We start from the raw sequence: 23,237 nt of genomic DNA, 5'->3' as shown, positions 1-23,237 counted from the left end.
TATTTTGCATAATTTGCATAATAACTTAACCTGAAAACAATAAACTATATACTCTCATTCCTGCTTCATATCGTATTCCCTATTGGGGATGTTTGATTAGAATGGCCTTAAGAGCGGGGAGTGGGCTCCAAGGAGGTGCGTCCCAAGCTGCATTCCTGCTCCCCCATCAGCTAAAATGCCCCTTCTGTCGCCACTATCGAAACCCTCCCCTGCCTTGGGCACTGCGCAGGCGCCAATCTGCTCCCTCCGGCCCCCTCCCCGAACCCCACTTCCCGCGCTAAGGCTGGAGCTCGCGGTCCAGCACGTCAGCACAAAAGGCCGGGCTAGCTGGCGTCCCGCGTAGTCCTTAGCAACCATTGATCGGAGGCTCGCTCTTACACGACCCTGAACTGAGACAGTAAGCGGAGCAGCCATTGGCTGGCCTGGGAAGACAGGCCAATCGGAGAAGAGATTATAGGGAGGCGGCTGAGCGAGGTCGGGGTAGGGGTTGAAAGCTAGGGTTAGAGGCAACCCGTGAGGCTAGAACCCCGAGCGTGGTCGGTTGGAGCAAATATGTCTTTCCGGAGGCACATTGGGAATCCTGAGGTGAGGGCCAGGTCCGGACCTCAGAGCCGGACGGGGCGGGCGCACCGGAAAAGGCGCCACGTGGACAGGGACGACCAGACAGCTACTTCCGCCGCCCGGAAGGCGGGAAGCGGCCGGCGTGAGGAGGGGTCGGAGCTCAGGGCCTGGGGCGGGGGAAGGCCTGGGGCTCCAGGCCATGTTTAGCGTCTGGTGGTGACAGTCCCCAAGTATGGACTGGACGTCCAAATATGGTTTGTCGCCGCGAGGAGCGAAGTACATAAAGTCACAGCCCCTACCTTCAAAGGGCTTACAGTCTAGGAGTGACAGTTGCAAAACTAGTGAAATACAAAGGAAGCTCTGAGCACTAGAGAAACCAGAGGAAAGGGAGCCGTCATTTAATGGTGTTGGTACAGGAAGAGCAGAAACAAGCAGACCAACCCATTGGAAAAGGGGACAAAACAAGGAATTACTTTTACCCCCCCCCCCCCTAGAACCTCTAACTTCTTCATCTATCTCACCCTAAGTGCTTTGCTGCATTCGTGTCCATCTAAGGTCAACAAATATTAGATGCCTACCACGCAGTAGGTGCTAGACTTAGAGAACAAGACGAAGCCTCCGCCCTTTAGGAAGTCAATCTCCAGGAGACCTGTAAACAAGATTTTAATACACATAAGACCAAGGGAGGAAATGAGAGAAGGGTCCTGGGCATTTCAAGGCCATTCATTAGGCTGGTGAAAAAGCATCCCTGGTAGACCAGCATGAGCAAACAGTTGAGTGTTGAGCTCTGAACAGTCCCCTGCAGGAGTCTATAGAGACTCAAATTGGGAGGGGTCTTCTATATCTTGCTAAAGTTCTTAGCCTTTATCCCAAAGGCGAGTTGCAATCCTTTCACCTCCGTGAATCCTTGGTACAGTGTTGAGAAAGGCTGAGTTCAGGCTGTTCAGAATACCATGATCAATTAGTAAATCTAACTTAATCAATCTAAATACTGTATAATCTCACATGTGAAATCTAAAAAAAATCCAACTCAGAAGTAGAGAGTAGAATAGTGTCACCAAAAGCTGGGGTTGGGAGGTGGGGTGGGGAGATGTTGGTCAAAGGGTATAAGGTTTCATTCAGTTAGGAGGACTAAATTTTTGAGATCTATTGCACAACAGAATGTCTACACTTAATATATTGTATATGTTTCAAACAGCCACGAGTGAATTTCAATGTCTCACCACAAAAAAATTAAGTGAGGTATTGGATAGGTTAATTAGGTTGATTTAATCATTCCACTGGGGTGTGTGTGTGTGTGTATGTGTGTGTGTTGCCCATGCATCAAATTGTGCCCTATAAATATATACAATTATGGTTTGTCAAAAAAAGTAATGTTAGTAAGAAATGTCTCTGGGGAGTAAGGGGGGTAGATTACTAGACTACTAGAGAGTAGTAGTTTGCCACATAATGAATTCTCTTACCTGCCGGTCAGAATTTGAAATGCTTTTGAAAAGTTTTAGTAAGGAGTGACATGGGTATTTACATGGTCAGATGACTGTAACTGCATGAAGGAGAATGGACTTGTGGAGGCCACGACTAGAGATAGAGAGATTGGTGAGGTAGGTTACTTGATACAGATCTAAACTGAAGCCACTGAAACTGGAGACAGAATTGGGGAGCAATATTTAAGGGGCATATTATGGTTTGTATCTGGAATGCCCCCAAAGTCTTATGTATTGAAGTCTTTGTCCCCAGTGAAGCCATGTTTGGAGGTCAGGTGTTTTGGGAATTGATTGAATTATGAAGGCTCTGATTTATTGGTGGATTAATCCATTGATAACTGAGTGGACTACTGGAAGGTGGTAGAAACTGTAGACAGGTGGGGCTTGGTTGGGAGCTTGTCCATGGAGACTGTATCTTGTCCTAAGCCCCACTTCCCTGCTTTTGGCTGCAAGGAGCTTAGCAACTTTCCTCCATCACATCCTTCCACCATGTTTCAGCCTTGGAGCCATCTGACTAAGGACTGAAACCTCTGCAACAATGAGCCCAAAGAAAACTTTCTTTAAGTTCTTTCTGTCTAGTGTTGACTATAGCAATGAAAAGCCTACTAACGGGGTGAAATCATGGAGACTCCTTAATTAGCTTTGGGAGAGTGATGGATGACCATCTAAATGAGGAACTCCCATTTTCTCCATCCTTTGTCTTAAATTAATTATTCTGATATTGCATGTACATTGCTGGTTCTTTAATTTTTATTCTTCACTTTTATTTCCTATTCTCCTTATATTTGTCTTTTTTGCTTTTTTCAAGAGGTTAACTTTATCTACTAATCCTTTTATTGTTTTTAATTTCTGCCAATATGTTTTTAATTTTTAGGGATTCTGTTTTAGGACATTTTGGTTGTTTTCAGTTTGGGGCTTTTAAAATAACTATATCAACATTGGGTGTAGTTCTTTTTCTGGGATAGACACCCAGGAGTATGATTGCTAGGTTGTAAGGTAAGCATATGTTTAGTTTTATTAGAAATTGCCAAACTATTTTCCAGAGAGACTATATATTGTTTCTACCAACAGTGTATGAGATATCCACGTTTTGTAAAATCTTGGTTTTACAACGTTTGATGTTGTCAGTGTGGCTGGTGGTGGTGACTGTGTAAATATTATTTCAGAAATAATCATTGAGATTACTTGTCCTTTCTTATGTTTCTTTGTTTTTCCTAGAGTTTTTGCCTTTACTTTATTCTATGTTTCCTATGACTAATGTAAGAAATTTTTTTACATCACTATTTACAATGTTTCCATTTGCCCAGAGAAAGTTGGTGTGTGTGTGTGTGTGTGTGTGTGTGTGTATAGAAAGAGTTTTATATTGTAATTTTGTTTTACATAAATGTTATAATATTATACATATGGTTATTTGACTTTTTTTTCCTTAATATATCTTTCCATGTTAGAAAACTATAGCTCAACTTAATTATTTTCTTTTAACTCTTACCTAAGTACTTGATATGGTCATATCATAGTATTAATCATTTGTTTGTTTGTTTTTTCTGGTTATATTAAACCTAATTTGTGCAAATGGATTGATATTTAATTCTTCATAGTCTCCAGTTATAGTTAATTTTAGTTCTTATTATTTTTACCTTCCATTCTTCTCCCTTCACCATAGACATCTGCTCCCATACATTTAATGTGTATCTTTCCAATTTACAGGCTTTATTTTTCTTATATGGCATACAACATTATTTTCTGTGCTTAAACATAGTAAAAGTAATATGCTATTTATCTTTACAACTTTTATCATGCAAATTATGCTTGAGTTCCATCCATATAGATGGATATATCTACTTTAAAACTTTTAACTGCCGTACAGTAATGTAGCATTTTATTTATTCATTCCTCCATGGTGGTCTTTTAGGTTGTTTCTGACTTTTTGCTGTTATAAACAATGATGCAATGAATATTTTAAAAATATTTATATTTTTATTTGTTCTAATTAGTTATACATGACAGTAGAATGCATTTTAACACGTCATACTTAAATGTTGAGTACAACTTCTCTTTCATCTGGTCATACCATGTAGAGGTCATGTAATCATATATGCACATAAGGTAATAATGTCTGACTCATTCTGCTATAATTTCTACCCCCATACCCCCTCCCCTCTCCTCACTCCCCTCGGTCTAGTCCAAATTACCTCTGTTCTTCCCCCCAGCAGTGAACATTTTTACTGTTGAGTTTTGAGAGCTCTTTTTATATTTGAGATACTAGTTCTATACTGGATATGTGCTTTGCAAATAATTCCTCCTGGTCTGTAGCTTAATGTTGTTTCTTTCCTTTTTTTTTTTTTTTTGGTGTGTGTGTGTGTTGTGTGTGTGTCGGGAATTGAACCCAGGAGTGCTCTACCATCAAGCTATATCCTGAGTACTTTTAAATTTTTTATTCAAGATGGGATCTCACTAAGTTGCCCAGGGTAGTCTCTATCTTCCAATTCTTCTGCCTCAAACTTGTGAGTCACTAAGATTACAAGCGTCTATCAGTGTACCTGGCTGTAGTTTTTTTTTTTTTTTTTAAGAGAGAGGAGAGAGAGAGAGAATTTTAATATTTATTTATTTTTTTTTTTAGTTTTCGGCGGACACAACATCTTTGTTTGTATGTGGTGCTGAGGATCGAATCCCAGCCGCACGCATGCCAGGCGAGCGCGCTACCGCTTGAGCCACATCCCCAGCCCCTGTAGTTTTAAAAATCCTGTAGCAAGGCTGTTTTTGAAAGAAAAAGGTTTTAATATTTTTCTCTTTTTACTATTTAAATTTTATTTTTTTGAGGGGGGTGGGTACCAGGGCACTTGACCCCACAGGAGCACTTGGCCACTGAGCCACATCCCCAGCCCTATTTTGTATTTTAGAGACAAGGTTTCACTGAGTTGCTTAGAGCCTCGCTAAATTGCTGAGTCTGGCTTTGAATTCGTGATCCTCCTATCTCAGCACCCAGATTACAGTTTAATTTTTTATAGTAGAAGCTTTATAGAGATGGTAATTCACATAATTTAAATTTACTCCTTTTAATGATCTATAGAGATGTGCAGTCATCACTAGAGTTAATTTTAGAACATTGTTATCACCCCCAAAAGAAGTACTGTAACCTCTAGCTGGCGTCAATCCTCCCATCACACCTTCCCATCCAGTTGTGGAAATCACTAATCTATTTTCTAGTCTGATATTTCATGTAAAAGAAATCATGAAAAATGGTCCTTTGTAACTGCCTTCTTCCACTTAGCATGATATTTAAGATTTGTTCTTGTTATTTCATTCATCAGTACTTCGTTCCATTTATTGCTGAGTAATATTCTATCACATAGATATACCTCATTTTGTTTATCTGTTCTTCTATTAATGGACATTTGGATTGTTTCCATTTTGGGGCTATGAATAATGCTACAGTGAATATTCATATATACATTTTTGTCTGGATATGCTGTTTTCATTTCTCTAATGATACATTATATGAATATATATATATATATATATATATATACACACACACATACATACACACACACACACACACACACACACACACACACATACATATGTATTTCCCCTTTTGGGTGCTGAGATCCAGGAATAGGTCAACAAAGGATAGTATTAGATAGTATTGGTTAGGGTGTTTTTTGTTTTGTTTTGTTTTTTTAGTTATAGTTGGACACAATACCTTTATGTTATTTATTTATTTTTATGTGGTGCAGAGGATCGAACCCAGGGCCTCGAATGTGCTAGGCTAATGCTCTACCGCTGAGCCACAACGCCAGCCCTGGTTGGTTTGTTTTTGCGGTACTGGGATTGAGCCCAGAGGATCTCTACACTGGGCCACACCCCCTAACCCTTTTATTTTCTTTTGAGTAGGGTCTCACTGAGTTGCCAAGGTTGACCTTGAACTTGCTGTTCCCCAGCCTCAGCCTCCCAAGTTACTAGGATTTCAGGTGTGGGCCACTGTACCTTGCTCCAACTAATAATAGCTTATAAAAATGTTTTTCCCCTGTATAGTCTCTGTTTCCTCCAAATATCTGTTTTTCTTTTTGTTTTTATATCAATCAGCTTAGACTGCCATAACAAAATACCATAGACTGGGTGGCTTAAGCAGCAGAAATTTATTTTTCATAGTTCTAGAGTCTAAAAGATCAAGATCAAGGTGCTCACTGAGTCCAGTTTCTGGCGAGGACTCTCTTCCTGGCTTGTAAATGTGCTCACAGTGAAGGTGAGGGGTGAGGGAGTTCATTGTTGTCTCTTCTTATAAGGACCCTAGTCCTGTTAATTCTATTGGATAAGAGATAATGATCTCAGGCTTCTTTTAGTTCTTAGTTATTAATTTGTGTTTTTGAGTAGGAGATTTATTTTTTATTTAATTGGTGCATTATTCTTATATGTAATAGTGAAATCTGTGGGCTGGGGATGTGGCTCAAGCGGTAGCGCGCTCGCCTGCCATGCGTGTGGCCCGGATTCGATCCTCAGCACCACATACAAACAAAGATGTTGTGTCCGCTGAAAACTAAAAAATAAATATTAAAAAAAAATTCTCTCTCTCTTTAAAAAAAAAGGAAAAAAAAGAAATTTGTTCTGTTTTCTTTATATTTGGACTGAACATAATTTAATCAATCTTATTTCCTAATATCTTGCTATTCCCTCTGCTCCTCACTACCCCGATCTGTTTGCTCTTTGAGTAAAAGATTTTAAAAGGTGGTTGAGGTCTTTGTATATTGGGGAGAGGCTTGCAAATGGTGAGCTTTATTATAGAACAATATCACTAAGCTATGATTTAGGAACTCCCCCTTTCAACTCTGCACTCTTAGCCTTTCCTCTGTGCCTGGTCAAATTCTCCAGGAAATTCCTCTGGTCTCCTGAGAGTAAAAGCCTAGATGGATGCCTGGTGGGATTATACCTAGAGATTAAATCTCAACACTAATGTGCACCATTCACTTATTCCTCTCATTTTCAATAAAGATATCTCTGCCTTCTACTGTGTGGAGACCTCCCACTCCAGAAATCCTTTCCAGGAAATAAATCTATAGATGTCTGCTAGGATGGGCACGGGGCAGTCACACAGAGGAGAGAGGGATTTGGAGATCTAGCTGCTTCTCAAATAGGCTTCCACCAGTCCTTTAGCCACTTCTTTTACTCCCCACTTCTGGAGGTGCCTGAGTCTGTCAACTTCTTAGCCTTTTAAGACTTGTTCTTGGCTTCTTTCCCTATTCCTTCTTAGTCTTTGGTTATCTTGAGTACATCAGGCATTTTCACTTGTTGATCTGCTTTCTAGAGTTCAAGAATCTAGTGTTCCACTGCTGTCACTTCTCCCACTCTGTTTGATTTTGGGTGGGTGGGTATAATACTGAAAGGTAATAATACCCTTTCAGTGAATGTTTTGGGTGGGAGTGAAATAAAATGCTTTAATTTAGTCTGCTCTCTTTGCCCAGTATAGGTCATCTGTAATTATTGTATTTACTAGTTTGCTTTCTGGCATACTTACAAGAACATAGGATAGGGACCTCCTGTGCTGCATTGTCTCATTACCTGCACACAATAGTATTTCATAAATATTTGTCAAATAAGTGGATAAACATGTATGATTGAGATCTATCTATCTATCTATGTATCTATCTCTGAAGCTGAGAGAAGTCAAGGCTGAAAGTTCACAAATCAGAAATTAGATGCCTATAAATGGAAATAAGCCTAAGTGTTTGCTCACAGAGAACCTATTGATTGAGAAGGTGGAATCCTGGGGAGCACAGTAATTAAGTGGCTGACAGAGAAATGATCTGTATGTCATTAGAGAATCAGAGAATACCGCCAAAGCCAAGGGAGTAGAAACTGAAGAAAGTGGGGATATATGTCAGTGTCATGTGGTATAGAAAAATAAGTTACACTCTGAAGAGTATCCATTATATTCATCAAATAGGGTATCAGATGTTGGGTAGCTGTGGTAGAATCTTCAGTGAGCAGCACTATAATGGACCAAAGAGAAGGGCAGATATGCAATGTACATTATTATTCCTAAGAAGCTTAGCTAGAGAATAATCAGGGAGGAGTGATGTTCTAATTATATATTGATTTCTTTTGAACCATTTCCCTATTTTAAAAAAGAAACCACCATTTTACTATTATCCCTCATGGTTCTGAAAATTCACTGGGCTCAGCTAGGTGGTTCTCACTTGGAATCTCTCATGTGGTTTTGCAGATAGATGGGAACTGGAGCTAACTTACTTTGAAAACATCTTCATTCACAAAGGTAGTGTTATTGTTGTCTATTGGCCATGCAATGGGCTTTTCTGTGGCCTTTCCTATCACATGATCACTGAATTCCAAGAGCAAGTGTCCTGAGAGAACCAGGTAGAAGCGGTACTTCTTTTATGATCTAGCCTCAGAAGTCACATGATATCACTTCCATCACAGTCCCAGACCCACCCAGATTCTGCAGAGGAAACATAGGTTCCACTACTCAATAGGAGGAAGGTAACATCACACTAGGATGGGAAATTTTCTTGTGGCTATCTTGAAAAATGCACTTGGAGTGCTTTTTCCATCCTTCTTCCCCATCTTTTTATCCACAGATGTTCAACCCTGAAACACAGCTTCAGTGCCCACTCTTCTGTGAACTCTCTTCTCACTCTACAATGTATGAGCCATTTCCTTTCAGATTTCCAGAGCCCCTGATGTCTGTGTACCTACATAGGCACCAGCATGCACACTGATGTTGTTCAGGTCTTCATTTGGCAGGTACTTTCTGCTCTTTCACTAGTACAAGGCTTTGTAGCAAGTACAGAGATGTACAAGATTGAGCCCCTGTTGGAAACGCAGGGAGCGAGATGTGTGAATGGCACAAAGAGAAGTAAAATCTAGGCAGGGAAGATATTTCCCTCTGATTGAGGCCTTTTAAAGGAGAATTCCTAGGAGACATGTTTGTGCTTGGTTTCAAGAGTCAGAAGAAGTGGAGTAGCTGGGTAAGGAAGGTACACAGGGAGGATATTACATATTGTTTCACCCTCCCTAGAGATGTAGCCCTTACAGGGTCTTTGACATTTTCGGTTGTTCTCAGAGAACCTGTAATAATACCACAAACATCAACTTAACTTCCTGATTCTTCTTAATGAACTTCATTATGACTACCTATCTTAAATTTTTATTTTATTTTAAATATATCCAAAGCTTCCTCTTCTACCTGAACCTCTGCTCATTAACCTATAAACATTCTCAAATTAATTTCTCTCTCTTTCTGTCTTAAAGAAAAGAAAACAACAACAAAGATTATCCCTTAGCTCTTGGACTGGGGAAAAAAACAAAAAGACCATCTGTCTACTTACTATCCTTTTCTTTTCTTCCTCCCCTCTCATACAGGGGACCTGCTGTTTTTGCATCTGCCCTTGTCAATTTACCATAACTGCTTTCACCAGGGCCATCTACAATGTCCTGTTTTGCTAAATCTAAATTCACCTTTCTGTTGTTCTTTACTTGACCCTCATTCTTGTTCACCTGTTCATGCTTGACCTCTAGTTCTCTGACGTGACAGCTTTGTTCCCTGTTGACCCCTCCTTTCTTTCTGCAGCTCTTCTTAAGTTTTCATGACTCACTTTCTTATGGCTTCTTCTGAGTCTCAGAAGTTGCATTTTATCCACCTAACTTTCAATGTTGAGGTTTTTCTTCTCAGTTTATACTTTTTCTAGAGTGGGTTTTGGCCATTATCATGATTTCTTCAGTTGCCTATAGCTGATAACTCCCATATCTTTTTTTTTTTTTCATAGACTACATCTATCTCCCGATTTCCAGATCCATATAGCCAACTAGACACTTCCATTTTAGATAACCTACTAAGATATCTTGTACTGTTCATGCCCTAAACTGCCGCAGCCCGGCTGGCTGGGCAAAATAACTGAGGGGTGACGAACAACACTAAACTGCACATACCATGTTTTTCCATATATGCTTCCTCTTCAACTCCCTTGTTGGGGGCATGGTACCACTGTCCTTTTGTTACAACAGGCCATTGACCATTGTTTTGATTCAACATTTTAAATGTTTCTTGAAATGGTTTCTGTTCATCTCTACTGCCACTTTCTCAGGACCAGAGTTCCTCTTAGCACAATACCCTCCCACCTGATTTTCTTGACTGTCTCCCTTTTTGACTACAAGCAAATTTTCCAAATTGCCGCCAGAGATTATTTTTTTTTTTTAAAGAAAGAGTGAGAGAGAGAGAATTTTTTAACATTTATTTTTTAGTATTTGGCGGACACAACATCTTTGTTTGTATGTGGTGCTGAGGATGGAACCCCGGGCCACACGCATGCCAGGCGAGCGTGCCACCGCCTGAGCCACATCCCTAGCCCCAACCGCCAGAGTTTTTTAACAGAGAGCTTGTTAAAAAAAAAAAAAAAAAAGGAAATATAATCTCATCACTGCTCCCTAAACTTTTAGTGATTCCCCATCATCTTCTCTTGGGTTTCTTAACTTTGGCATTATTGACATTTAGGCTACTTCTTTGTTATGAGGGCTGTTCTGTCCATTATTGAATATTCAGCAGTATCCTTGACCTTTATCCATAAGATAATAACAGCAACCCCCAACACCCAGTTGTGACAACCCAAAGTGTCTCTAGACATTAACAAATGTTCCTGGGCAAAAGTGCACCTGTTTAAGACCCACTGATCCACAGGATAAAAATCCAAATTTGTTAGCCTGTATACAAGGCCCTTTATGATCTGCTCCTGCCTGCCTCTCCAGCGTCATTCATCCTCATACTACCCCCAGTGTTCCAGGTCTACCAGTTGCCATTAGTTTTCTTAAAGCTGTCCATGCCTTCTCTATCTCTTTACTTGCCCAGGCTTTTCTCTCTGCAGCCCTGTCTCCCACCCACTCCTCTGTGTACTTGAAAAACCTTGGGTCCTCAGAATTTAACACAGAAGGCACCCTTTCAGAAAATGGTTCTTGACACTTAATCTGGATTAGGTACCATTTTTGTGCTCCCATCACACCCCTGCTTCCCTCTCCTTGTTCACCCCACTGTCTGACATGAGTGTATCCAGAAGTCAGTGACAGCTGAATGTGTCCTCAGCATAGGGGTCTGCTCCTGGTGGGCATTCAGTAAGTGAATGGCTGGTGCTCAATAAGTCTTTGTTGAAGGAATGAATAGTCTTCCTTGAAACAGCTGCTTTTCACAGCTCTTTCACTTTCCACCATTCCAGCCTGTTTATGTCATCGAAATAAAGCCAGTTGGTCAGTAGGTCAAGAAGCAGTCACCCCAAAAGCAAGAATTTTAAAGAAGAAAGTATGGCTGTACTGTAAACACGCACTGTGCTGGCAGTGGAGCACAAATAGCTTTACGTTGTGGTTGGTACTAGAAAATCAGCAATAAAAAAAAGTTGGACTGAAATGGGAACATGGAAAAGAAACGCTACATTTTTCTCCTGCAGCATATGGATTTCTCATTAGTCCATGTAAGGGAAAACCGGGGGCGGGAAGGGCTCAGTGGCTGCAGCTGTCCACACTCTCCCCTCATCATTCTGCCGCCACCACACCTGGTCCCCAGAGATACCCTCACTTCTTAGCTATTTTGGCTTAGGTATGGACAAATCCCCTTGGTTCAGCAGAGACTGGCCTGGAATTTTTCAAAAGAAGCTTTGCTAAGGAAACTGGTGGGAAAAACAAAACAAAAGTAAAAACAAGAAATAAAGTATAGAAATGATAAAAATATATCGTGCCAAAAAAAAAAAAGTCTCTTAACTTCAGATAACTGAAATCTAGAATTTGCTTTCTTTGACTCTGTACTATTTGTTTCATTTTGCCATGAAATTGTCTCTCTTTGGGGAACTTGTCCTAAATCTCCCTTTTCAGTCTTATGTTTATTTTCCTTCTATTACTTAAGAATCATCTCCATTTCATCTAGGGAAAATGGAAAGGAATTGGAATTGACGTTATAGTCACTTTATCCTATAGACAGCAGATCATAATGAGAAGTGATCAGTAACCATTTTCTAAGGATGAAACAGATCAATGCTTGCAAAAAGAATCTGGGGACCAGTGCTAACTGTTCATAATAAAGATTTTACTTGCCAGGTGTGAAGCAAAAAATGAAGACCATGTCATATGAGTTTTTTAATATTACTTAAGAACTGAACTTTAAAAAAAATTTTTTTGTAGTTATAGATGGACAGAATACCTTTATTTTATTTATTTTTATGTGGTGCTAAGGATTGAACCCAGTGCCTCACACATGCTAGGCAAGTGCTCTACCACTGAGCTACAGCCCCAGCCCAGAACTTAACTTTTTACTCTAGGATTTTTTTTTCTACCTTTTAGGCATTAAAATAGCAGATGGCAGGTCTGGATGTAGCTCTGTGGTACAGTCCTTGCCTAGCATGTGCAAGGCTCTGGGTTCGATCCCCAGCACTAGGGAAAAAAAATAGCAGATGGCTTATGTTTTTATGTATCAGCTAAAAATTAAATTAAAAATTTAAAAATAAACAATTCTTTAAAAATAAAATAAAATAACAGATGGTAGTTGTAAGGTTTTGCTTTGGTTTTGTTTTTTGTGTTCTTACTTGGCAAAATTAAAAGTTGATAACTCTCTGTAGGTGCCCCCCACAAGTTTTTAAAAATTATTCTTGGTCTCTGAAATCCACAACTTTGACCAACAGATATTTTGTTCAGACATAGAAGTATCCTACTTTTTTTTTTTTATGCTTGTAGGTCATTTGAAAAGGTATCTCAGTATGCAATTTATTTTGCAATCCTCCCAATAGGATATGCTATAAATTGTTTTCAAAAGCAAGTGGTGTAATTTTTTTTTTTAAGTTTTAATGTTCTCTCCTAAGGAACCAGATAGTTGGCTGTAATTCAGTCTTTATTCAGATACTCATTTATTGACTGAATATCAGTAAGTACACTTAGTATGTACTGGATCCTGGGCAAATATAAACCTTTAAGGAAATCCTAGAGTAGGGAAGAAGTTCTAGTTGTAGCCAGTAGGCAGGTATTGATACTCTGGGGGATAGGAGAAGAAAGTACCTAATTCCACTTTGGACAGCTTTACAGAGGAAATAAATTTTGTCCAAGGACAAGTTGAGGAAAGGCATTCTAGGCAGACATCTCCAAGACTGGAGATATTACGGGGACATTCCTGTCCATAAGCACATGTGCAGAAGATGAAGTTGGAAAGATATTACCCAGTTTTAATTGCATATTTCATATTCCACAGCTACCTATACTGAACATATGGATTTCATACTTAGAGGCTAGAAAAAGACCTATAAAAAAAGCCATATTTTGTAGTGTCCTTTTTCTTTATCCTTCCCTTCCTTAATGGCTTTTGCACTCACCACAGGAATTTAATATGGGTTAATGTCTTGTGCTTGGATTCAAAGTGTTAACTATCAAAACACAGCACAAGGGAGACCTGGCAGGCATTTTTACTAACCATGAACTTATCCTGAGCCTGAGATGAGCCTCAGCTGCCACAAGAGCCAGTCTGTTGGCAGTGACACTTGTGGAGCCCCAGACTTGGAGGAGCAGTGTCAGAGTTTGCCAGCACAGGCCCTGGCCAGACAGCATCTGGTCAGGTCTGGATCCCACCTGCTATATTTTAGATGATCTGTGGATAAAATCTATAGGGTGTCCCAAAGCCTTCATAAAAAGAGTAACATTAAAAAAGAGGGGCAGGATAGCTGCCTTTCATTATCTTAACAGGTTTCTTGAGGCAGGGGTAGATGATTCACTCTGTTACAACAGTGGATTAAAAAGAAATTGAAGGGAGATCAATTTTGGCTCAATGTAAGTTTTTTTTTTTTTTTTTTTTCTTTTCTTGTAGTACCAGGGATGAAACCAAGGGTTTCCCACATGCTGGGCAAGCACTGTGCCACTGAGTTACATCCCCAGCCCAAGATTATTTTTCTTTTTTTCTTTCTTTTTCCATATATTTTTATTGGTAAGTTATAGTTGTACATAATGGTGGGATTTGTTGTTGATTACTCATATGGGCACACAATATAATTTGACCAATATCATTCCCCGGTATTTCCCCATTTATTCCCCTTTCCTCCCTCTGGTCCCTCTTCTCTACTGATCTCCCTTTGATTTTCTTGCGATCCCTCCCACCTTTTTCTTTTTCCTCTCCAGCTTCCACATATGAGAGAAAACATCCAATTCTTGACCTTCTAAGTTTGGCTAATTTCACTTAACATAATGTTCTCAAGTTCCATCATTTTCCTACAAATGATATAATTTCATTCTTTTTTCTGGCTTAGTAAAACTCCTCTGTGTATATATACCACATTTTCTTCATTCATTCACCCATTGAGGAACACCTAGGCTGGTTCCATAGTCTGGCTGTTGGGAATTGTTGGGAATTGTGTAACTATAAACATCACTATAATGTGATGACTTTAATTCCAAGGTAATTTCTTTTTCTTTTTTTAATATTTATTTATTTTTTAGTTGTAGTTGGACACAATACCTTTATTTATTTATTTTTATGTAGTGCTAAGGATTGAACCCAGGGCCTCGCATATGCTAGGTGAGCACTCTACTGCTGAGCCACAATCCTAGTCCCCCAGATAATTTCTAAGAGCTTTTTTTTTTTATTCTTATCACATAGTACTCTGAGATTATTTTAACAAAATGTGTTTTGACAGAAACAAGATAACTGTCTTCACCTGAAGAAATGCCATAGCAAAGAGTTCTATATGGTAGGGATGGTTAGATCTCTAAAGTAGCTTTCATCCTTAAAGTCAATGAAATTTTATTATTTTTCCCTATTTTTAAGTATCTGATTCTTTCCTGAGTTTGCCACCTTTATCTTTACATTAACCCAATTAATTGTGGATTTTCTTATTTTGTAGTATTTGACTAAAAGGATACCACAGAACCCAAAATATCAGCATGTCAAGTCAAGACTGGACACTGGTGAGTAAAGATTTAGAAAGTTAGAATTTTTTTTTTTAATACAATAGCTAATGTTTGACAGAAAGCAGCCCATCAAAACTGGTATAAATCACAGCTAAAAGTTTCTCACTTTCTTGTCTGATGTCTTTTTGGGCTCAGGACTTATCTTTGAAAACTGTTTTTCAAATTATCAGTAAAAATTTGCTCATTTTTCATTACCACATTAGAAATAATAGAAATTGAGAAAATGAAATCCCAGAAATGGAAACCATTGTTCAGTAAGTTATGACGCTGATGCTAAGTAAATATCAGGAGGTCATCTTCTGTTTTGAAGTACCTTAAATATATTGCTTCAAGCTTGTGGTAATATCCACGTGCATGTTTGTTCTGTTCGGTGTTCACACAGAAGGTACAAGTGAAACTGTGGACTTTGGGTGATAGAAAGATGAGTGTGGATTGTGGTTTTTGCAATGAAAGAGCTTAGATTCAAGTGATGGCAGACAGACTTGAATGAGTAACTAAAATATCAGACAAAATTTAATTAGTGCTGCAATTCAGGTGAAATATGGTTTACAAGTACCTTCCTACTTATTTCCTTGCTGTTCACATCCTTCAGTGTCGTGATGAGGACTGCTGTCCAGATCCTGGTGGATTTGCAGTCTTGTGAGGTTTGAGTTGTTTGTTTTTTTCTTTTTCTACCCTTTAAATCCTGTTGTGGAAAATTTACCTGATTAAAATGGCTTTGCTAGGAGATTGGGGGACTCTCTACCTTTAGCAGTACTGAATTTTCTACCAGTACCTCAAGACAACTGAGGAAAGCAAAAGGGGGGGGGTGTTATCCTTGTTTAAATGATCTCATTTATTTTGTCTTTCTCTTTCTGCAGTCTCCTTAAAAATCAATATCTTTCATTGCACATGTTTCCTCAAATAACCTGGACTTCAATTAAATGTTTCAAATGCAGATACTATTTCTTTTTACCTTTCTTTCAAACATCTCCTTGTCATATAGATATTTATCCTTGCAAATATCCTGTTTGATGGGCAGGTGAAAATATTATCACTGTTTTACAGGAGATGGAAATTGTGGCCTGGAGATTTTGTGGTTTACTCAGAGTTCAATATAGAAGCTAAAGCCAGGATTGTCTGCAGAGTGAGAAAGTCAATACCGGAGAGTAGGTGCCAAATCTAGTGTAGTGTCTCACCACCCTGTGTTTCCCCCAGCCTTGTTTCTTCTATCATTTGTACTCTGAGCTCCTTCACTTGTACCCACCTCCCCCCTTAATTGCAATAGTGGCCCACCCTTCTGAAATAAGTGATATGGAGGTAAGCACCAGATATGGGAGAGTCCAGAAGTGATGTTAAAAGACTACTGTCCTTGAAATCTTTATAGCTTTGAAATTAAAATTTGTAAAAACTGAGATTTATCTAAGATACTTAGATTCGTCTATGCCTTTGTAATTTCTTTTTCTCTTGAAAATCAAACTGGGGTTTATGCCACCCCATTCTTTCTTTTCAGTTTCTTAATTCATAACTAAAATTTGATTCACTAATAGTGCCTGAAATTAATTTCAGTTTTTGTAATATTGAGATACTTATGTTGGTTTTTATAATATATATTAAATACCTATATCTAGTATATCTTGAGAGTTTTAAACTACTTTTTTAAAATTAGCTTTTTATTCTGAGATAATTGTAGAATCACATGCATTTTGTAAGAAATGATACAGAGAGATTTCATGTACCCTTTTCCCAGTTTCCTATATGGAAAAATCTTAAAAAACTATATTGTCACAACTGTGATATTGACATTGACATGTCAGTCAAGGACACAACATTTCTATCACCCCAAGATTCCTTATGTTGTCCTTTCTACTCCCACTCAAATATTTAACCCCTCACAGGCACTAATCTTTCTCTGTTTCAATCATTTTGTTTCACAAATAGTATATAAATGGGATCCTATAGTATGTAACCTTTGGATTGTCATTTTTTTCCTCAGCATAATTCTTAAGATTCATGCAGGTTATTACATGTGTTGATAGTTTATTCCTTTGTATTACTGGCTGGTATTTACCTGTTGAAGACTATCTGCATTGTTACCACTTTAGGGATGTTACAGATGAAAATGCTATAAACATTCATACAGATTTATTTATTTATTTACTGCAGTCATGGGGATTGAATCCAGGGGTGCTGCACCACTGAGCTACATCCCCAGCTCTTTTTATTTTTTATTTTCACACAGAGTCTTGCTAAGTTGGTGAGGCTGGCCTCAAACTTATCATCCTCCTGCCTCAGCCTCCCTAGTAACTGGGATTACAGGTGTACACCTCCTTGCCTGGCTTATGTACATATTTTGAGTGATCATAAGTCTTCATAATTGCCCAGGAGTACAATTGCTGAGTCACATGGTAGTTTATTTGTGTGGTATAAGAAATTGCTGAACTGTTTTCCAAAGTCACTGTACTATTTGATGTTCCCACCACATTGGTTAAGTGGTTCATTATCTCTGATAGCCATTCTAATAGGTGTGTAGTAATGTATTGCAATTTTACTTTCCCTAATTGCTGATAATGAACATTGCATTTGCTTATTTGCCTTTTGTATATCTTTGGTAAGATGTCTGTTCATGTCTTTTGCCTGTACTAATTGAATTGTTGGGCTTTTTGCTGTTGAATATTCGAGAGTTTCTTATATATCTCAAGTTACTTAGGAGGCTGGGATAGGAGCAGTATAAGTAACCCTTTTTATTTTTTTCAGACAAGGTCTTTAGGTTGACAAGGCTGGCCTCAAACTTACATTGTTCCTATCCCAGCCTCCTCAGTAACTGGAATTGCAGACATGAACCACTGCATTCAGCAAAAGTTTTAAATTTTGATGAGGACCAATTTTTCAGTTTTTCCTTTTATGGATCATGATTCTGTTATCAATTGTAAGAACTCTTTGCCTATCCCAATGAATTTTTTCTAAAAACTCTCTAGTTTTAAATTTTACATTTAAGTCCATGATACATTTGAGGGTGATTTTAATAGAAGGTGTGTGACTTAATCAAGATTAACTTTTTTTGCTTATGGGTATACAGTTGGTTCAGCATTGTTTGTTTAAACGGTTACTTTTCCTCCATTGAATTACATGGTCATTTTTGTCAAAAGTCAGTTGGGCATAAATGTGTGGTTCTGTTGCTGGGTCTCTGTTCTGTTCCCTTGATCAGTATATTTGTCCCTCTACCATTATCGCCCAGTCTTGATTACTGTAGCTACATGGTAAACTGGATTAATTAAAATTGGTTATGCTGATTATTTTTCTTTACAAAATTAGCTATTCTAATTTCTTTTCAGACAAATTTTGTGATAACTTTATTTAAAATTTGCTGCGATTTTGATAGGAGTTGTTCATCAATTTGGAAAGAATTAACATCTTTACTTTGTTGAATAACCGTTAACATGTTTTCTAAATCCATGGACTTGTCTACTCTGAAAATTTCATAAAAATGAAATCATATAATAAATATATAGCCTTTGTGTCTGTCTTCTCTCATTTAGTATAGTGTTGTCAAGATTCATCTGTGTTATAGCAGGTGTCAATACTTCATTTCTTTTTATTGCCAAATAGTATTCTGTTGTACATCTATTCTGTGTTTGTTTATCTACTCATTAGTTGATGGACATTTGGATTATTTACATTTTCTGGCCAAAGTGCTGCTTTGAACATCAATGTATACAAGTTTTTGTGTGAACATGTGTTTTCAGTTCTCTTGAGTATATGCCTAGGTGCTGAATTGCTGGTCATATGGTACTCTATGTTTAATTTTTAGAGAAACTGCCAAACTATTTTTTCAAAGCAGCCACAGTTTACATTCCCATCAGCAATGCAGGAAGGCTCTGTTTCTCCACATTCTCACTAATGCTTGTTATTGTCCATCATTTTGATTATAGCCATCGTTGTGGGTGTGAAGTAGTATCTCATTATGGTTTTAATTTGTGTGTTCCTAATGACTAATGATGTTGAGCACCTTTTTTATGTGCTTGTTGGAATTTTTATATCTCCTGTGGAGAAATGTCTATTCAAATCATTTGCCTGTTTTAAAATTGGGTCATTTTTCTTTGTATTACAAGAGTTCTTTTATTTATTCTGGATATTAGACTCTTACTCTGTTCTATTCCCTTGATCAGTATGTCTGTCCCTCTACCATTACCACCCAGTCTTGATCACTGTGGTTACATGGTAAATTGAATAATTAAAATTGGAAAAGTAAACTGATTATTTTCAGTTTATTTTTATTTATAAAATATAATCATTGTATTTTCTCCCATTATTACTATTGATTATTATTATTTTCATTTTATTTTTATTTACAGAAATATAATCATTGTGGATATTTTCTCCTATTCTATGAGTTTTCTAGCATTTTTTATTGTACTCAGCTGGAGGAGTAAAGTATATCTACCATCTTCCTGCAAACAAGAGTCTCCCAAACTAGTTTCATAATAGTTTTTGGAAGGGCCAAAGCATGCCTCAGTGCTTTAAAGCTCAAAATATTTTAAAGTTAGTGTGGGAGAGAAATCTTATTCTAGGACTTGATTGTGTGTGTGTGTGTGTGTGTGTGTGTGTGTGTGTTTCAAATTTAGAATCTATTTTAAAGTCCACTTAGGGGAGAGATTTTATTGTAATGTTGGTATTCTGTTCTGTACATTTTTGTGATTGACTTCTCTGTTCAGAGGAGGTCTTCTACCTGGTGTGCAGCACCTGTGGTTATGTACCAAGACCCAGAACCCATCATCCTTTGAAGCCAGCAGGGCCTGGGGCAGCCCAAACCCCAGCGTTTTGTCCAAATATTATCATTGCTATTTGTGGCATGAGGTGGAAAAGATGAGGAGTCCTGGGTAAGAAAACACAGGACAGACTTTAGAGCCCAAGTAAGAGTTAGGAGTTCTCATCTACAGAATGTTTTTAAACTCTGCAGTCAGAGGAAGTAGGCACAGGAATGAATGAGCATTTCCTATTTCAAGGCTAAATGGATGGGTCTTTAATCTTTTCTTACCAGTGAGCAAATCAAGAATTAATCACAAATCATCTTGATCAAGAACCAAATATCTCTGATCTTCTCCCAAATCATCTGCTGAATTCTTCAGAAACTGATATTTTCCTCCTACATAAAGATTATTTTTTGTTCCTTTACTTCTGACTCCTCATAGAGACCTGAACACTGATGTACAACCATGGCTAGAAAACTCAGAATTATTTTGAACTTCCAACATTTCTTTTGTTCTATAGGTGCCTGAGTGTATCTTCCCAGCTCCCCTGCACTGCCAAATCCATGAGTGGATTATGATCCTGACGAAACCCCTGCCGGCATTTTGTTCAGCCAGCTCGGCAGGGCTCTTGTGTGTTCTCAAGCACCCTCACAGGGTTTCTGTTCTGCAGTGCTGCAGACTGATTAAGGGACACTTCCTAAGCCACAGGGCTCTCCCTTTATTTGTCTCTTCTAACTCTTCTGCCAGATGCATTACCTCTTACTTCAGTCTATATTCAATCTCATTTCACATTTCTTTGCACTTTCCAAATTTTGCAAACTTTCTCCATTCAGTCTTTGCTTATTTTTATTTTTATAAAATTTTCCTTCCTTTAATTATTTCTGCATAAACTAGAATATTTCATTTCCTTTTTTCTTCTTTAGTTTTTACTTTTCCTGAATACTTGCTAATAGCCTTAATCTTAAGCATTCAAACTCATTATAGACTGGGTGCTCTTCATTTTTATTTGGTATTTAATTCTATCTCTTACGTCAAAGGAAGAGATGTATGTGAAAGGCTTTTATAAACCAGGGTGCACTATACACACGTAGAACTTATTGAGGTTAACAAAGGACCACTGTGCCTCTTTTCACGCTTTCTGCTAATTCTGAGCCAAAAGAACTTCTCCTCAGAGGAGGGAAATATTGAAGAAAAATAAAGCCTTAGAGTTGTCTCTTAGCAACTGAGTTCATGCCTTATAAATCTTACCCACCTTAGATTATTGCTGCTCAGAATCACTGGCTTTTCTTACAGGCTTAGTACAAATAATGTTATTAAATTATAGAGCCGCAATGGAAAAAATGTCTAATGAATGAGTCACTCGGTTAATCAATTGTACTCTACCTTTGCACAGGACTATTGATAGAGTTGAATTGTTCCTTTCTCTTGATTATAATTGTAAAACTTTTGTTACGTATCTTTCATTGCAACTTAAAGTTGTAACAAGGCAGAAGCCAAATACCACTTTATGTACTTCTCAGTTGCCTGAGTCAATATCGGTCATATGAGTAGTACTAACAAAACATAATTGTTTATATATCAAATTGTGCATAGTTTAAATAAAATCAGCTGTGCAAAAACTCAAGCCAGATTAGAACGTGATTATTTACATTATTAAACAACTTACTATTAGGATTTTTCAAAGGGTAGATCCTTATAGTATATTCCATTCAGCAAATATTTTTGAGCATCTCCTCCACTAGACAATGGGAGGTATAAAGGTTGTGAGTGTATGTGTTCATGTGCACAGATAAATAATCTTGGACTCTGCATTGAATAAAGTACATAAAACTAATCTAGTCCAGTGACAGATGCTTTGTGAGTGGTAAGCCAGTGCTTTAGGAGTTCAGAGGAGGGAGCGGATTGCTTCCTGCTGGGTGAGCTAACAAGGTATTATGTTAGAGAACCTGAGGCTGACAGGAAGTTTGTCAAGTTTAATAATTAAGGCAACACTGAAGGAGGTGGGTAAGTTGGCATCTTCAGTAGTAGAGCAAGAAGTTTTAGACAGTGAGTAATGGAGAGCCTCTGTCTTTTTTCTTTTAAATTAGTCTTATCTAGCAAAATTTGGCAGTAACGTATAATTTCAAATATTTTTTTAAAAAATAGCTCTCTAGTAGTTTTTAAGACTCCTTTTACATATTAAAAATGTGTTTATAAATAAGTGAATTATGAAGTTGATTTTCTTCCAGTCTTTTAAAAAGGTAGTCAAAAACTATTTTCTGGGCTTGGGTTGTGGCTCAGGGGTAGAGTGTTTGCCTGGCACATCTGGGGCCCTGGGTTCGATCCTCAGCACCATATAAAAATAAATAAATAAAGATATTGTGTCAATCTACAACCAAAAAATAAATATTTTTTAAAAAACTATTTTCTGGTGCAATTAGATATAGTTGGATAAGGCACTTAGTTAACATATAAGTTTGTACAGTAGCATACAACACTCTGTTTATACTTTCTAAAATCACATTTAGAGATTTTGTGTTGATTTGGGGTCAGTCATCCTAAAAGAAGCAATATGGAAATTCTCCCTTTCCTTTTCTCCTCCAAACTTTTCTCTTCCACACTTAGATAGAATGAATGTCTGTAATAAAAAGAGCTTCTTATTAATGGGCCTCTTGAATTTTTCATAAATTTGCCAAATATCTGCATAACTGCAAAAGATCTTGTCTGTCATCTCCTTTGATAGGAAAACGAAAGGTAGGCGGCACAGCTTACCTCAGAACCTCGAGGGAGGGTCTGCTGATGCAAGATGGAGTGCTGTATAAATACACTGAAAATGTTGATAATTAATAAGGAAATTAATTTTAGACACTTCATTAGTATAAACCACTGTCACTTGGAAATATACTCTTTTAATAATAAAGACAGTATAAATGAGGTTGGCTTCTATTTTCCATCCCTCAGGGAATTAACATCAGATGGTCCCCATCTCTTTTGGTCTAGGAAGTGGCACTTCATACCTCACAATGAATCGTGTTTTTAAAACACAAGGGCTGGGGACGTGGCTCAATGGTAGGGTTCAATTTCTTTTGGGGGGGCGGGGGCAGGGAAGGGGTTCAATTTGTAAAAATGAGTAAATACTAATAAAACAACAGAGCTCGAAAAGCCAGGTGTTTTGTGAGCCGTATTAGAAACCGGGAGATTGGGAATGGACCTGGCTTAGTTACTATTTGCTGTGTCACTGGAGAAATTTATTTCCAAATTTCTGACTGGACTGCCTGAAGCTTCCCTAGCCAAAGGCACCAAAGACCACATCAGCACTGTGCAGCTCTTGGGGAGTCAGGGACATACAACCAAAAGCTCCTCTGAAATAGTTTAAGAATAAGGTGGTGGGAAGCTGAACAGCATACTGATTTGCTGTAGTCTTCTCTCTTTCCATTGATCAGGTAACTCCATGACCAAGTTTAGAAGTTTAGAGTTGCAGTGGGGAGGAGGGATGTGTAAGTCCAGGAAAAATTTATGTTTTTTTTCCTCTGGAGTTCTGATC

At 38.1% G+C, this 23,237-nt stretch overlaps 1 protein-coding gene across 5 annotated transcripts in view; it reads left to right on the top strand.

The window, feature by feature from the left end:
* The first annotated feature begins 372 nt into the window (after positions 1–372).
* Cep41 (centrosomal protein 41) overlaps positions 373–23,237 on the top strand; it is a 42,988-nt gene continuing 20,123 nt past the window's right edge. Inside the window, exons 1-3 of one of the 5 annotated variants that reach the window (XM_078040539.1) lie at positions 467–585; positions 13,888–14,004; positions 14,918–14,981. Coding sequence is in view for 1 of the 5 variants with exons in the window: in XM_005331099.5 (XP_005331156.1) it covers positions 553–585; positions 14,918–14,981 (97 nt within the window). In the remaining 4 variants the exon portion in view is untranslated. Of the gene's footprint in view, positions 398–428; positions 586–13,887; positions 14,005–14,917; positions 14,982–15,609; positions 15,629–23,237 lie in introns of those variants that run through there. The other 4 variants (XM_040291432.2, XM_005331099.5, XM_040291433.2 and 1 more) reach the window with 4 other exon arrangements.

This window comes from Ictidomys tridecemlineatus, chromosome 2, assembly GCF_052094955.1.
Source record: "Ictidomys tridecemlineatus isolate mIctTri1 chromosome 2, mIctTri1.hap1, whole genome shotgun sequence".
Classification (NCBI taxonomy): Eukaryota; Metazoa; Chordata; class Mammalia; order Rodentia; family Sciuridae; genus Ictidomys; species Ictidomys tridecemlineatus.
Note: the sequence above shows the minus strand (reverse complement) of the source record. Positions and strands in the feature narration are given on the sequence as shown.